General features: G+C 35.6%; 1 protein-coding gene across 2 annotated transcripts in view; it reads right to left on the reverse strand.

The window, feature by feature from the left end:
- LOC150104929 (uncharacterized) overlaps positions 1-17,754 on the reverse strand; it is a 41,718-nt gene that overhangs the window by 5,624 nt on the left and 18,340 nt on the right. For both annotated transcript variants that reach the window (XM_090396212.1, XM_090396211.1), the window contains exons 2-3: positions 10,634-10,692; positions 6,139-6,343 (exon numbers count right to left, since the gene is read on the reverse strand). In XM_090396212.1, coding sequence (XP_090252338.1) covers positions 6,139-6,343; positions 10,634-10,692 — 264 coding nt within the window. The remainder of the gene's footprint in view (positions 1-6,138; positions 6,344-10,633; positions 10,693-17,754) is intronic.

Genomic DNA, 17,754 nt, shown 5'->3' on the forward strand with positions numbered 1-17,754 from the left:
TACATGTTATTCTTTTCAATATGAAATTCAATTTTATCCTGCTCAAGACTAAATAGTGATCACTTCCAATTTCAAATCCTCTGTACACTCTGGTGTCCTGCACCAGGGAGAAAACATCACTATCAACAATAACATAGTCAATGAGACTTTTCTTATTCCTTGCCTCTTCTCTCCATGTGAATTTGTGCACATTTTTATGTTGGAACATGGTGTTAGTAATAACCAGTCCATGTCCTGAGCAGAAATCCTTCGGGTATTTGCCATTATTATTAGCTTTTCTCTTTTCTCCAAATTTTCCCAAAATATTTTTGTATGTCTCACAATCATTTCCTACTCTGCTATTTAGATCCCCAACAAGGACCAACTTTTCCTTTTTCATTGTGTCAGTTGCTTTTTCTAAAGCCTCAAAACATTCCTCCACTTCTACCTTAGTAGAACCTTCTGTGGGACCATAGGCACAAATAAGTCTCATTGTCCAGTTCCCCATTCTCATATTTGCCCACATTACTCTACTTGAGACTGACTGCCATTCAAGAAGATTAGCCTCGTATTTTGTGTTGAATACTATGGCTACTCCTTCTTTTCCTTGATTGTCATTGCCTGAATATAACATTTTGTATTTATTGCTCAGAAAGATCTCACCAGTTTTGGTCTTTTTTGTTTCAGTCACCCCTATTATGTCGATCTAGTACTTATCTAATTCCTCAGCTAGCTCCATTTCTTTGCCATTCAGGCTTCTTACGTTGATAGTACCGATCTTTAACTCTGGTGATGTTGAGTTGGGGTTTATTTTCAGATTTGTTCCAGTAGCTGACTTTTCGCTGTTTGCCCTGGTTCCCTGGCGAAAACAACGGGGGCCTTGTTTAACTGGGCGACGCCCCAGCTGGCATGAAATTTTGTCATGTTGTACCATCATTCTATATTTTGGTTTAACCAATAAGAATACAATTTGGTCGGCTAAATCCCAAATTGCCAGCCCATCCTCGTCCGTTCAGTATCCAAGTAGATACCCAACAGGGTGCACCACGAGAAGGTGACGATTGGACATTAGGTCAGAAGCCCTGGTCGGTTCTCCGCATTCCTTTAAAGGCTATGTGGAGGTCACCTCTCAGTTATACAGCTTTGACCCTTAAGCACCCCGAATACTCATGAATACTCAATAGAGAAAAACTCAATAAGTTTTTGTTTTTAAGATTTTGAATATTTATTATTATTTTTCCTGAAAATTCTCGTACCTGAACGTTTCAAAATAGTTGTACTGTTCACTTGGAATTAAATAGGAACGTTAAGCGTAGCAGCCGAAGCATCTAAGGCTAGATTAAGTCCAGTACATGCGTACGTCTTCTTCTTCTTCTTCCGGATTTTGTAGTTTTGCGAGATGGAAACATCCATTCAGGTTTTTCAAATAAATACAGAAGAGTATTAACTTAGTCGTGAAAAAAAGAGGGAGAATTGTGCGTATATACTCTAAAAGCCATGTTAGTCTTGAGTCCAAATCTTGTACAGGCTCTGAGCTATAGTTCAGATCACGTGATACAAATAGCTATTCCATAGAACGCACAAAATCAATGGCTGACATCATTTTTGCCGATCTTATCTTCTTCTTCATTTCCAAGGTTTATTAGTTACAAGTGTAGTTGTTTATAATTGAACGGTTAAAAACAAACAAAAGATGAGAAGTGGCAAGTACAATATGAAACCCTTTATGTTGTTAGTCCAATTACTAGTTTATTCCTCATCATCTGTAGTTGAAATAACAATCTTTATTTAACTTATCGAGAAGAGGATCCAAATTTATTACTAAGTTCCCTTAGAAGCTGTGATATGTTAAGGCTACTTTCCTCCATTATACTAGATCAGCGTTTCTCAACCTTTCTAAGCCCATGGGCCAGTAAAATGCCTAAAACAATTCTGCGGACCACTAAGTTACAGAGTCGTAGCTGGGGGACGAGTGGGGCGATACGCCCCGGGCGGCCCTTTTTTGGCGTTTAAGAAATCTTGCCATACTGTCTATAAAACAGCAACTGAGTGATGAAATAGACTTCTACAATGTCATCGACGATTTTGCGAACAGAAAAGCAAGAAAATTACATTTTAGAATGTTCGAATTAAAGTTTCACTTCAAAAATAAACATAGTGTTTTAAATTTATTTCCCTATACGTCGTTTTGACTTTTTGTAATTTTTTTAAAAACCTATGTAGGAATTACTAACATTTCGGAAAAACTGTGACATCTATAACATAACAAATCTAAAAGCATGTTTTGAATACATATGAAAACTTAAATAATTAAATTGGAAGTAAACGATTAAAAGTGTATCATCATTGAACAAAGTTTTAATTTTTATTAAACAAATAAATAATATGATATAATTATGTTACTACTTACTTTTAATGAGATGGTTTAGCTTCTAGGCCCTCGCAGAGTTGCCGAATATCTGGCCTAATATTTTGGTCGACTTCAGTCGAAGATCGAACACACACACACACACACACACACACACACACACACACACACACACACACACACACACACACACACACACACACACACACACACACACACACACACACACACACACACACACACACACACACACACACACTAAGACGATTTCTGTGGAGTTTCGCAGGTTTCATGGAATCGTTCGACAACACTTCATAACACAAAACACATTGAGGGTTCCCCCCCCCCCTTTGAACTGCTTGTTTCTTCTACTTTAATAGTATTTGATTTACTCGCCGTTACAACACGTGTATCACAATTACGGTTAGCATTACCTGTTTCATTTGCTCTTCTTTTTCAAGTCCTAGTCTAAGCCACTTTTCCATTATTAAAAAGCGTTTCCGAAAATATATATAAATAAATAAATATAGTTCGCCCACCATTTCTAGATCCCTTCTTGGCTTGATGCCAAGAATAGTCGATTCATGTTGAAGGGGAGAAAGAAATGAAGGATGTACGAATTGGTCGCCAACATGCGAAATCACGTGCTTTCTTGTCTGTCGCTGTACTAGTACTAGCTTGATTTTTGTTGTTCTCTTTTTGCATTATTTTTTTATTATTAATTTGTATGATGGATCCAGTACAGTCAACAAGTTCTATTGTTACACGTTTCAGTAGTTCTTGCAAAAGAATATTGAATAATGTGCTGACATTCTGCGAAAAAGAATCGTCAGAAGACCGTCTTCTTCCCCTTTCTCAAGTCATAAAACGTGCAAGTGCAATTGCGGGCGTATCGGGGTCGACTGTTAAAACAATTCGTAGGGAATCAAAAGGTGAAGGTAAGTCAAAATTTAAATCTCCTAAAAAAAGCGCCAGAGAAAGAAAACCATCGAAACCGTAGCTTTGAATGATTTTGATGTAGACGTTATAAGAAAAGCTATTCACGAATTTTACGTGGTCGAGAAAAGAGTGCCAACTGTTCCGAAATTGATTCCTGTGCTTAAAGAAAAAATTAAATTTCCTTGGAAAAGAGAAACTTTAAGGAAAATACTTCATGAAATCGGATTTTGTTTCAAAAAGTCCCAGAATAAAAGGAAACTTATCATCATGGAGCGAAGTGACATTGTTTTATGTAGAACGCAGTATTTGCACGCATTAACACTCTACGTACATTTTCCCAACTGTTATACAAGCAAAATAGTTACACTTTAAAAACAGCAAGGTTCGTAAAAGAAAAGCTAAATTTTCCGACCTGTAATAATAAACAAACTCAGTTTGTTTATTATTACATCCCAGAAGACAGACTGATTACCCTATTATCGGAATGGATTCTCCTTTTTCTGACATGCGCAGAAGTATCGAGGGACCTCAAATCGGTGGGCGAACTATACAGAGGTTAACTCACGACACATTTTGTCCAAGTATCACTTAGCACTTCTCAAGATATACTGAGCCTTGGTTGAAGGAGAGATAGTTTTATTGCTTCCACCTTTGAACATTCTGACGCTATTTGTTGGTTTTTTTAAAGTCTCCATTTGATTTCAATAATTTTTACTTAATTATTCAATTTTTAATTTGTTTTGTTTCGATAATTAAAAAATATATATTTATTTAATTAATTTAAGTCTGCCTTCGGACCAGCTCTCCCATCGTTGCGGACCATTCTAGATATCTAGTACAGGTCACTGTACTAGATAAATGTAATATAACTTATTATGTATTTTTTTAGATTAAAAAGAGCATTAACAGTAGCCAGCCTATGATGGGTTATTTCAATTTCGTTTAAATTTTAAGGCATTAAAATAAATATGAAGTTGTATAATTAAAACGTTAATGGTTTAAAATAAATATAAATGAAGCTAAACAAAGTTGTTTCTGAGCTTTCAAAAAAAAAAAAAAACATGCACATCAGCACTGGCCCAGATGCATGCAGAATCCATTTACCGTATTTTTCCGTGTATAAGACGCCCCATGTATAAGACGAACCCTACTTTTTCGAATCCAAAATTAAATCAATATTTTAAACATCTCTACTGTCAGTGAGAGGAGGTCCAAACTGTCTCTCTGAAGCTTTATTTCCATGTTCTTTTGCGTAGTCGATGGCTTTTAATTTAAATTCGAAGAATATGACAATCGTTTTTTATTTTTGGACATTTTTATGGACTAGTGCTAAAAATATTGTTAATGTATTAACTTATCCAGGAAACAAGTTGCAGACGTATAAATGCTTTCAGAGTTCTGATTGATTTATTCAGAATCAGAATAAATCAATCGTCAGTCGTTAATGACGTCAATCAACAGAGTTAACAAAGGCTAGTGATTGGAAGAAACCTGTTCACGGAGACAAGGTACCGGCAGTTTCGTCATGGCAACCGCGGGTCTCCCAACCGGTTACCCCCCCCCCCCGTGTATAACACGACCCCCAATTTTCGGTCTAAAAATTTTAGAAAAAAGTATCATCTTATACGGAAAAATACAGATAATTTGGGTGTGAGATGATATGAATAAAAGAACTGCAGTAATAAGAATTCCAACTTCTATAAGAAAAAATTGTATAATAATAAATATTGATTATTATTTTTAAAACACTCTCCAAACTATAAGAAAAATTCTAGATATTTTAAAAATATACATGGCGTCCCAAAATTCACGCAAGATTTAAATTTAGCGCCATTTGTGCGGTAAAGTGTTGCCAACGAGAAAAAAAAGACAGCGTGACAGCTGACAGTTCAGGGTTATTAAAAATGACCACACACACACACACACACACACACACACACACACACACACACACACACACACACACACACACACACACACACACACACACACACACACACACACACACACACACAGCGAAGAGAGTTCGTTGAATGGATTATGGAACAACAAGGGAATGCTTATTTTTCGGACAAAATCATCTTCCGCGATGAGGCTCATTTTCATCTTGATGGCTTCGTTAATCGACAAAATTGTCGCATTTGGGGTTCAGAAAAATCCACGAGTGATTGTTGAGAAACAAATGCATCCACAACGTGTCACAGTTTGGTGCGGATTTAGGGCTGGAGGCATCATCGGTCCATTCTTCTTCGAAAATGCGGCTGGTAAGGCAATAACAGTTAATGGGGCTCGCTATCGCGACATGATAATCCAGTTTTTTGTGCCTGAATTGCAAGATGTGGATGTGGACGACATGTGGTTTCAACAAGACGGTGCCACATGCCATACAGCCCGAGAAACAATTCAATTACTGCATGAGTCATTTCCTGGTCGTGTAATTTTCCGTTTTGGTGATCAGAATTGGCCGCCCAGATCATGTGACTTAATGCCGTTGGACTTTTTTCTTTGGGGTTTTTTGAAGTCTAAGGTTTATGCCAACAAGCCCACGACCACCCACGCCTTGAAGGAGGAAATTGAGCGCTGTATCAACGAAATTCAGCCATATTTATGCAAAACGGTCATGGAAAATTTCGACAAAAGAGTGCGTATGTGCCAGCAAAGCCGTGGAGGCCATTTACCAGATATGCTATTCCATGCATAACCCTATACTGTATACTTTATAAATCAATAAGAAATTACAATTTTTAATTAAAAACCTGTGTTTTCTATCAAAATTACTTCTTGCGTGAATTTTGGGACACCCTGTATTTATTCAACCTTTTAAGAAAATATTAAGCTATTGTTGTACTTACCAGCAAAACCTCTGCATGGTTTACCAGGAGAGCGACATCTCGTGGCAAAAACCCAAGTTTCTGGATGTATTTCGACCATTTGCAGATCGGCATTCATACCAATTTCGATCTGTTCAAAACTTTGATTGGAACTACAAACCTCTATCATGCTGACGTCATCTAGTAAGGAACGCTTTAGGGGAACGACGGGGAGGAATGCTGTAATCTACGCGTAGAAAAAGAGAGAGATGTTGAGAAAATAAATATTCGTCAGTTGTCATTCTTAGTGTAGACATAAATATCTTCATCTATAAGATGTTATTATGTGTATTACCAACAGAGTGCTGCCCACGCTTAACGCTCTCAATGAAGCAGTGGAAACTTGTCTGTTAATTGTGTGTTCTTCGGTCGGTTTGTCTGTTTTGAGGGATGTAAAAATCCTTATGAGAGGGTCTAGCTTCATCTCCCGTTGATATGTTCTTAAAAATGCTATTACTCCTTGATAGGATTCCAATCCTCCTCATAGTTGGTGGATTATTCATTCTGGATAATCTGCATGTAACACATGAGCACTTAGTTTAAGCGGTAAGTAACAGTTTTGGATAAAAATTTTGAACATACAACACAAATTTTGAATATAGTAGAATAGGAAAGCAAAATTACTGCTCTCTTGTCAAATTCCTACGCCTACTGAGAAACGACAGCGATTCTACTCGTTCCACTCATAACAAGAAAAATAATTTTAACAATGCGCTTGGATGATCTGAGAAGTCAGTTCTTACACAAAAGGGTTAGTTTCCACCAGATAAAAACAGAACGTTCTCTGCACTTTCTTTTATAACATTACTTCATTGCCTGGTTGGCCGAATGATTAGCGTATCCGCTCTCCAACCAAGAGGCTGCTGGTTCGAATCCCGCCAGGGCATGAATGTTTGTGATTGTCCTACTAACTTGGTTTGGAAAGGGCACATCTGCAACCCTACCACTTCTTCCAGCAGAAAGCATCACTCCCAAAACCCAGTGAGGTACGGCAGTGACCATACGGCGTTTACGGACGTCTTATCCACTTAACCAAAAATAAAGATTTTGGTTAAGTGGATAAGTGACTAGTGGTGTGCCACAAGGTTCATGGGACCATTGCTGTTTAATCTGTACATAAATGATATAGGAAACAACCCGAAAGGAAATATGCAGTTGTTTGCTGATGATGCGAAATTAGGTAGAGTAATACTTAGGATAGAGTGAAGGTGTGTGGATTGCAGAAGTTGGTTGATAGGAGAAAAATAGGGGATATGATAGAAACACTTAAGTTGCATAAAAGATTTTATAGGATAGATGCATGGGAAATATTTCAGCACTTGGCTACAGGGACCAGAATAAGGGATCATCCATGGAAGTTGAATAAAAGTGTGGTCAGTAGGGAGTGTGAGGACTAGATTTTTTGCTTGGAGAGTGGCGAATGAGTGTAATGGGTTACAAGAGTCAGTTGTGAGTGCTGCTAATTCTGTTAATGGGTTCAAGAAGTGGTATGATAAACTGCGTGGATAGACTGGGACTTCTTCGAACTTCATGGAGGTTCTCATATAATAATAATAATAATAATAATAATAATAATAATAATAATAATAATAATAATAATAATAATAAATTCTATAGAAGTTCACTTATACTAGCCGATATTATTCATGTCAACTGGCTCCACTACCTCTGTAACGAGGTCCTCATCCTAGAAGATGACGTTCATAAAAACCGTTTTAAAGGGCCTAAGACAAAGAGAATTAGAGGTGACTCAAAGGGTAGCCATGATCTCCTTAGCGTATAACTAATAGATTTCTACGAAAATCCTGTTTACTCTGATTGTGGTAGTCTTTTCATAGACATTTTTATAGTCGAAAATATGATCGTTAACCGACAGATTAGTGAGAAGAGATCGATTGTTTGGAACTTCATAAAACCCAAGTGCTGGTAGGATATTTGGATATCAGCTTCATACGGGAACAAAGAACGTTTACAAATATCTTGGAGTCAATGAAGCGAAAAGAATATCCAAATGTTCCAACTCTACTTTCAGAAATCAGAAAATAATTAAAATGAAATAGCAGTAACAAACAGAAATGCATTAGCGCAAACCGACATGTAATAACACACCCGATCCGAACAATAACTGACAGAAGATTGACACCGGCGGCTTAAAAAGGGTAAAAGGTAGGTTAATAAAAGCATAGTGCAGAGGTATTTTGGGATTGAGAACAATAGGGACGGAAGAACAGGGAAGTTCTCGGAATGTCATTATATTATTATTTTTATTAAACTGTTATTGTTTTCATTCTTATCGGTCTTTTGTGAAAAATATAAGCTTCTGAAATTCACTTCAATGATTTGTTTCATTCATTTTTTTTTCTCTCTCTCTCTCTCTCGCTGCTTTTCAACTCTGTCCCAAACTCTAGCGGCAAACAGGTTGAAAATCGCTGGTCTAATTTAATTTAACAGCACGAAAACTATAATAAAAAGAAATTATAACTATCATAACAGATATACATGATAGATATACGTTTTTTTATATCCTGTTTTCATTTGTTGTTGATTTAGGCTTGAAATTTTCACTGTACTTACTAATAATTGTTGGAAAACATGATGGCTTGGGAAAATATTCTGGTTGCAAAAGAAACATATCTTTTCTTGACTCAAGAACCTATCCGAGTGTATTTAAGACTCCTTCAAAGGAAAAAAAAATCTTTTTTAAATGTTTCTAGTGTCCAATGAGAGTATGCAGAATTCTGTAACATTTTGTGACCTGTACGTTTTAATTTTGTAAAATGGACATTTGCTTTCTTGTTTCAATTATATTTTTTTATTTTTGATTTATTTATTAATATCTCTTTCTTTCTTTTTTTTATGATACTTTAAATGGGTGTAAAGTAATTATTTTTAAATATTTCCATTTATTTATTTATTTATTATTATTTGTAAGTGCTTATATTGGTATATACAATTTAAAATTTTCGGTCACGTGTTTAAGTCAGCCAATCAGTGAACACGTCTTTCTTCATGTTACAGACTGAAATTCCATTATGGGTGTTATGATCGAGAACTTTTTCAAAACAACAACAAAAACAATAATAATAAATATTTATGCACAATCTACGGATTAACATTTACGAAAATGCATTTAGGAAAAAGTCTCGATGGCTAACTAATAAACATTGACATTTTTACTAACCTAGCAAAATTATGGAACACCAATTTTTTAATGTGTTTTCCAATGATGAGATTCTTCGATTTCTAGATGGGAATCGTCTAAGATGCTAAATAAGGTGTCGTCCAGGAAGGTTTTCCAACCTTGATCTTTTCAACCAAAGAACATCATCGTTAATTTGAGCTACACAGGCTCCGCATTAGCATTGTGATAACGCTCCTGCTTTTGTAATGTTAGACAGCCAGACAAAAGGCCGTTATGGATTTGATTCTAGTTGCCGACTAGAGTAACTTTTCTGTGTCATATATGAATATGAGGAATACCAACAAATGATTTACATTTAAGGCCCACTGTGCCGTTGGGAACTCAAACAGGGAAAAACAACCAATTCAAGATTACTGGTTTTTATTATCGCCACGAAGCGATGTAACTCTGAGTTTTGGTTCCCTTTGGCCACAAAACAAACTTTGATGTGCATTATAAAAACTTTTTTTTAAATTTTATTTATTATTTTATTATTTTTATTTATTTTATTATTTTTATTTATTTTATTATTTTTATTTATTATTTCTATTATTTTATTTATTTCATTTTTAATTATTTGTTACTTTTATTATTTTATTTTCCATATTTATTTATTTATTTATTATTTTATTTCCATATTTATTTATTTATTTATCTATTATTTTCATTATTTAATTTATTTTTTTAATATTTTGTTTTTTAATTGTTTATTATTTCTATTATTTCATTTCTTTCATTTTTAATTATTTGTTACTTTTATCATTTTATTTTTCCAGTTTTATTTATTATTTTATTTTATTTTTATCGTTTGGCCTCAGAACCTTCTTTGAACCCATCTTGGATCTGAGCAGTAGTTCACAATAATAATTCACAATAATGCATATGTAGGTTTGTAAGCAACCTACATATGCAATTAGTTTTGTATCATCGCTCTAATAATATAGTGGAAAGTACACGAGTGATAATTTTTTCGAGCTGCATGTGGCTCTTCAGAGATCAAATGGATTTTTTAACGAAAACCTTGAAGAATAACTTATAAAGTTAAAATATTAATAAATTTAAATTTAATAAAATTTAATTCAAATTAAATCACAAATGTATTAAAATGTATCAGAAGAGTACTTCGAAACTCCTGTTATAAGCCCGAACACACACGAAACATGTATGCAGTATAATTGAATAATGACAATTCATAGTTGAACAATAACTATAAAATATATAAAACACTGTTTAATTCCTTTCATTTCATAATAATTTCATTAAAAAGCCTAGTTTTATAATAATAATAATATATACCTGTTGTCGTTGATCTGTCTGCGACGGATGCCTCCTGTGTGATTCTCTGATGTGTGAAGCTGAAAACGTCATAAGACTGCGTTAATGATTTCATTTACAAAGCATGCTAATAATAAAATACATATATTTAATGAAATTTAGTATATTTAATATACTAATCCATCCGGATTAGTAATCCTAACGCATCCGGATTTTGGGAATTTGTGAGACAAGATGGCCAGGATCTGGAAAGTGTCAACAAGATAATACAACAATGTATTACTCTGGGAATGATGAGAACAAACATCGACATGGTGTAGCTGTAATAGTAGATGAAGAAATCAATAAATCAGTACTAAATTGGATTCCATTTTCTGAAAGGATAATGCTGTTACAACTTAAGGGAAACCCCGTTAACATAAATATCATCCAAGCTTATGCACCCACAGTTGACAAAAGTGAAGAAGATGTTGAAGAGTTTTATGAACACCTAAAAGAGATTAAAAACCTAACAAAGAAACATGATATAAACATAGTGATGGGTGACTTCAATGCAAAAGTAGGAAGAGGGGGTGATGGAGAAATTGTTGGCGAACATGGCTTAGGCACCAGAAATGACAGAGAAGATCGCCTAGTCCAGTTCTGTCAGGAAGAAGATCTAACAATAGCAAATACCTGGTTTAAACTTCCACCCAGAAGACTGTACACTTGGAAATCGCCTCAAGATAACCAACATAACATTGTCCGAAATCAAATTGATTATGTACTGATAAATAAAAGATTCCACAGTAGTATAAAGAGTGCAAAGACTTATCCTGGAGCAGATATCTCATCAGACCACAATCCCATAGTTGCAGAAGTACGTCTTAGATTAAAATCAGCTAAAAAAAATCATAAAAGCAGAAAAAGAAAATTGATGTAGAAAAACTGAAAGACCCGAACATAAATAAAAGTGCCAAGACACAGCTTAACCTGCGATTACAACAGATTAACTTAGAAGAAAATAAAAGTGTGGAATCTCTATGGAATAGCTTAAAGAATGCCATCGTAACAACAAGTATTGAAGAAGTAGGTTATGTGAATAATATAAAACAACAGGAATGGATGACAGATGAGATTCTTTCTCTTATTGATACAAGAAGAATGTACAAAAACAAAGACCTAGCCAGGTATACAGAAACACATAACATCATCAAGAAAAAATAAAAGAAGCCAAGGAAATTTGGATGAAAAATTTATGTACTGAAATTGAACTGCTTCAGAAGAAACATGATAATTTCAATCTGTATAAGAAAATCAAAGAAATTTCCAGAAAACAGGAAAAAGCAAATAGTGTCTCTAAGAGACGAAAATGGAAAAATAGTTCTAGAAGAGAATAAAGCACAGATTTGGATAAAATATGTAACAGAACTTTCAATGATACTAGACAGAAGCCTATAAATATAAAAGATAACATTCAAGGACCAGCAATCATGAAATGCGAAATAGAGAATGCTATACGAACAAGTAAAACAGGAAAAGCCAGTGGACCAGATGGTGTGCAAACAGAATTTTTAAAATTAATAGAACCAGATAACATCAAACTTCTTGAAAAACTATTTAATGAAATATATGAAAGTGATGAATTTCCATCAGATTGGCTCAAATCTACATTTATCACTATCCCAAAGAAACCCAATGCGAATTCCTGTGGTGACTTCCGACTTATTAGTCTAATTAGCCAAACATTAAAAATATTTTTGAAAGTAATTCAGAATCGCATTTATAGAAAAAGTGAAGAAACTCTAAGTGAAACACAATTCGGCTTTCGAAATGGTTTTGGTACTAGAGAGGCCCTTTTCTGTACCCAAATATTGATACAAAAATGCATAGAAAAACAGAAATCTGTCTTTATGTGTTTCATAGATTTTGAAAAAGCATTCGACAAAGTCAGACACACCAACTTAATAGAAATCCTTCAACAAATAAGGCTAGACGAACAAGACATAAGACTAATAACAAATCTGTATTGGAATCAGTCAGCTACCGTTCAATTAGACAACATTACCACCAGCGATATTAACATCAAAAGAGGAGTGAGACAAGGATGTGTGCTCTCACCACTCCTGTTCAACATATACGCAGAGGTAATCTTTTAAAAAGCATTGGAAGAATGTCCAGAGGGAATCACAATAAATGGAAAGATTGTTAACAACCTAAGATATGCAGATGACACCGTGCTAATTGCAGATAACATTATGGATCTCCAAAAACTCATTGACAGAGTATACATAGAAAGCCAAAGAATGGGAATAAATATAAACATCAACAAGACAAAATACATGATCATCAGCAAACATCCAGCCTCATCAATGAAACTGACACTCAATGGGAAAAATATTGATCAAGTGTCAAGATATAAATATCTTGGTTGTTGGCGTAATGAACGGTGGGATCCAGAAATAGATATAAAGACAAGGATTGAAGTTGCACGGCAGTCCTTCATGAAAATGAGAACACTATTCTGCAATAAAGACCTAAACATGGAAGTCAGATGCCGAATGCTGAAATGTTACGTGTGGTCTATTCTGCTCTATGGAGTTGAAACATGGACATTGAAGGTGACAACCATCAAGAAAATCGAAGCCTTTGAGATGTGGCTATACAGAAGAATGCTAAAGATATCATGGACAGAAAAAATTACCAATGAAGAGGTCTTAAAATCCATTGGCAAAGCTAAACATTTTGTACAAATAATCAAGAAACGAAAAACATCATATCTTGGCCACATCATGAGAAACAGCAAATACCAACTTCTACAAACTATTTTGGTAGGAAGAATTGATGGCAAAGGAACTAGAGGAAGAAAAAGAATATCATGGTTTGACAACATCAAGACGTGGACAGGAAAGAGCAGTGCACAACTGCTCAGATTAGCACAAGACCGCAGTTTGTTCGCCAAGATGGTCGCTGACCTTCGATAGAAGATAGCACAATAAGAAGAAGTATATTAAAATATTAAATTCATTTTTAATTCAATAAAATATTCTTTTTATTGTTGTTTTATTATCTAAAACAAACGACACCTTTCCGAAATTAATATATATTTTATATAAAATGATTTTGAACTTGTTATCTTCACTGGCTATCTTCACTTGTTATCTTCACTGGCTACAGCATTGCCATCCATTACCCTTGGAGGGTAATGGATGGCAATGCTGTAGCCAGTGAAGCTCCAACTGAGGCTCGGCTATTGCTGTTACCCTCCTGCCATGATCAGAGCTTTAATTGCTCAATAACACCTTATCCCTACACTGTCCTCTACAGATAACGGGGAAGATGAAAAGCATTCTTGCTTCGCCCCTCTAAGCCAGTCCTTATAAGGATAAGGATATATATATATTACGAGATAAAAAGTCCTTTTTAGGATTTCCAGGGTAACAAATGGCAATGATGTAGTCAATGAAGCTTTAACTGAGGCTCGGCTATTGCCGTTACCCAGTCATGACTGGGGCTTTTTAGCTCAATAACACTCCATCCACACAGATTTTCTTCATTCAGATGACGGGATAAAGAGTCAAGGACTCAGTCCGTCGCCCAGTTCTTATAAGAACTATAAGAATATATATATTACCCTATGATCAACAGACAAAGTAAACTGGACATGCAAACAAAATTAACAATTTACAAGATGGTAATTAGACCGGTTATCACTTACGCATCCCCAGCTTGGAGCCATACCGCAAATTCTAACATTCTAAAACTTCAGAGATTACAGAATAAGTGCCTGATGATGATTCTGGATGCCCTCTGGTTCATAAGAAACACCCAGATCCATAGAGAAGTTAATATCCCTTATATCTCTTCCTTTCTCATAAATCTAGCTGAGAAGTTCTTTACCAAGACAAGTAACCATCCAAACCCGTTAGACAAGTAACCATCCTTCATTAGCTACTTGCTGTAGCTAATGAAGTTCTAACTAAGGCTCGGCTATTGCTGTTACCCTCCTGCCATGATCAGAGCTTTAATAGCTCAATAACACCTTATCCCTACACTGTCCTCTACAGATAACGGGGAAGATGAAAAGCATTCTTGCTTCGCCCCTTTAAGCCAGTCCTTATAAGGACTAAGGATATATATTTATGTCCAATCAGTCTCATCTCCAATCTGGGTAAGGTTGCCGAGAAGGTCATCCTCTCACGACTCCAAACCTCAGTAAACGACCTAAACATCCTCCCTAAAGAATAGTTTGGTTTTCGACAACACTATAGTACTACCCAGCAAATCCACAGAATTGTGGAATATATCACCACCAGCTACAACTGGCGCCAGTGCACAGGAGCTGTATTCCTAGACCTATCCAAAGCATTTGACAAAATCTGGCATTTTGGACTCCTGCAAGTTAAAATAATTAATAAAATTAATCCCTGGAGTGCTGCAGGGATCTCTACTGGCTCCATTGCTGTTTTCTGTATACATGTCAGACATCCCACACAATCCGATGACTTCCATTTTAGCTCTGTATGCGGACGATACGGCAATACTAACCAGATCTCTCAGACCCCACGTCGTTACCAGAAAGGTTCAAGAAAACCTTCTAAAGCTGGAGGGTTAGTTCTCCAAGTGGAGATTGGATGTCAACCCCCTGAAAAGCTCAGCGGTTCTTTTCTCAAAAAGGCCAATGTCTCCTGCAGGAGATGTGTTACTATTCAATACTAAAATTCCCTGGCAGAAAGAAACAAATTACCTGGTGCGTGATTCTCGACAAAAAGCTATCTTTCAACCAACATATCAAGTCTGCATGCGCAAAAGCATCTAAAGCCATAGCTGAGATCTACCCGCTAATTAATAGAAATAGCAAACTCAGCAACAGATTCAAATTGCAACTATACCAGATGACAATTCGTTCTATAATCACCTATGCCTCTCCGACCTGGAGCCACACCTCTAATACTAACATTATCAAAATACAGCAAGTGCAGAACAAGTGCTTGAGAATGATTCTGAACGCCCCGTGGTATGTTAGAAACAGCCAACTCCACAGAGACACAAATATTCCCTATATTCTCTCTTATCTACAATCCTTAGCTTCCAAGTTTTTTCTAAAGACGTCCACACATCCCAACGATTTGGTACAACAAGCTGCAGCATACGAGCCAACGGACATATTCAAATATAGAAGCCCAAAAACTATATTAGCCTCCTATAACGATGCATAATCTCCATGCCCATTCAGAGCGAACAAACTGCTCGTAAATTTTACCCTCACTGTAACCACAACAGATAGTGGGGAATATGAAAAGCATTTTGCTTCACCCTTAAAGAATAAATGTCAATTGTCAATATATATTTATATATTTATATACAAATAATATAGGACGGATGAAACCCTGGGAGGGTAATGGATGGCAATGCTGTAGCCAATGAAGTTCTAACTGAGGCTCGGCTATTGTTGTTACCTCCTGCCATGATCAGAGCTTTAATAGCTCAATAATACCTTACCCCTGCACTGTCTTCTATAGATAACGGGGAAGATGAAAGCATTCTTGCTTATCCCCTTTTAGCCAGTCCTTATAAGGATATAAATAATATAATATGGCTTAGCGCATGAGGCGCTAAGGCATCATCTAATGCTATGACCTTCCCCTCTAATAAACAGGAACAGCAAGCTAAATACCAGAATCAAAGTATTCATCTACCAGCTGACGATCCGCCCCATTGTTACATATGCATCTCCAGCCTGGAGCCACACATCCAACACCAGCATCCTCAAGCTAAAGAGAGTGCAAAACAAGTGTTTTGCGCATGATCCGAGAAGCACCATGGTTTGCAAGAAACGTCCAAATGCATAGGGATACAAATATCCCTCCTTCCTGCAAACTACAGCGGCAAGATTCTTCTTGAAGATCTCTACAGCCCTCCCCGAACGAACTAGTTAAACATGCTGCAAGCTATAACAAAGCTGACCTCTTCAAATACAAGAGGCCAAAAGCCATTCTAAATACTAGCAACGACAAGTAATCTCCGTGCACCCCCCCCCCCCTCCCCAGAGCGAGCTTACAGCTCATATAAATTTTCCTCTTATTCTTCCCTATCAGACAACGGGGAATAAATAAATAAAAAAAAGCATTTTGCTTCACCCTTCTGGCCAATGATGTTATGGTTACAAATTTTACATCAATTTGACCGTATGCATGGGTGTGGGGGGGGGAAGCTTGGAGACAAATAATTAGATCAATAAATTTTTATATTATTGATTTAATTAAATTATTACATCAATAAACGTCTTTTAGCATTATTGATGTAATTATTTGTCTATGTAAACTATAAATACATTATTTTCATTTTACATCGATTTTGATGATCTTTAATTCTTGGTTTTTAGCACAATTTCATTTATAAAAAAATTGACCGGCATATTTTATTAAAAATCAACTAATTAATTAGTCATAAATTAAATTATTTCAGTTTAAAAGCAAAAAAATCATAAAACTAACAACTAAAAAATATTAAAAATATTTTATTAAAAATCAACTAATTAATTAGTCATAAATTAAATTATTTCAGTTTAAAAGCAAAAAAAAATCATAAAACTAACAACTAAAAAAATATTAAATTACATACACTTACCTTTTAAAACTGTATTTTTCTGTTTAAATTTGTTTCACTATAAAATTACAATTCACACTTCACTCAGTGACTTACTAGACACAGAGGGAAAACGAATCGGTCGCTGTTCATAACAGTAATGAACATTTTTTTCACAAATCAAAAAAAGATGAACCAAAAACAGGAACACGTGTTTTATTGCAGCAATAAAACACGTTCTATGGCTACCCCGCTGTGGGCCGAAACAGGCCAACCCATAATAAAATTTTAAGACAGACAAAGCATCCCAAGGTAGAGGGTGTAAGATTACATATCGCAATCCCTTTTACGATTATAATTTTTGGAATTTTTTACTTTATCCCTGGGGAAGTACACTGTCCCCCCTGTGGAAGCCCATGACCTGTGCGATTGCATTTTTATCGATGTATGAAAGTTTTGAGAGGGCATAGCACGTCACCGCTCATCTTAATTGGTCCAATGCAATTAATTGCAGAAAAACTTTGAATGCTTCTGCATAGAGTGGGGGAACAATCGGTTTGTTTGAGAATTTATTA

This window comes from Typopeltis vanoorti, chromosome 7, assembly GCF_054136105.1.
Source record: "Typopeltis vanoorti isolate ZY-2024b chromosome 7, IOZ_Tvanoo_1.0, whole genome shotgun sequence".
Classification (NCBI taxonomy): Eukaryota; Metazoa; Arthropoda; class Arachnida; order Uropygi; family Thelyphonidae; genus Typopeltis; species Typopeltis vanoorti.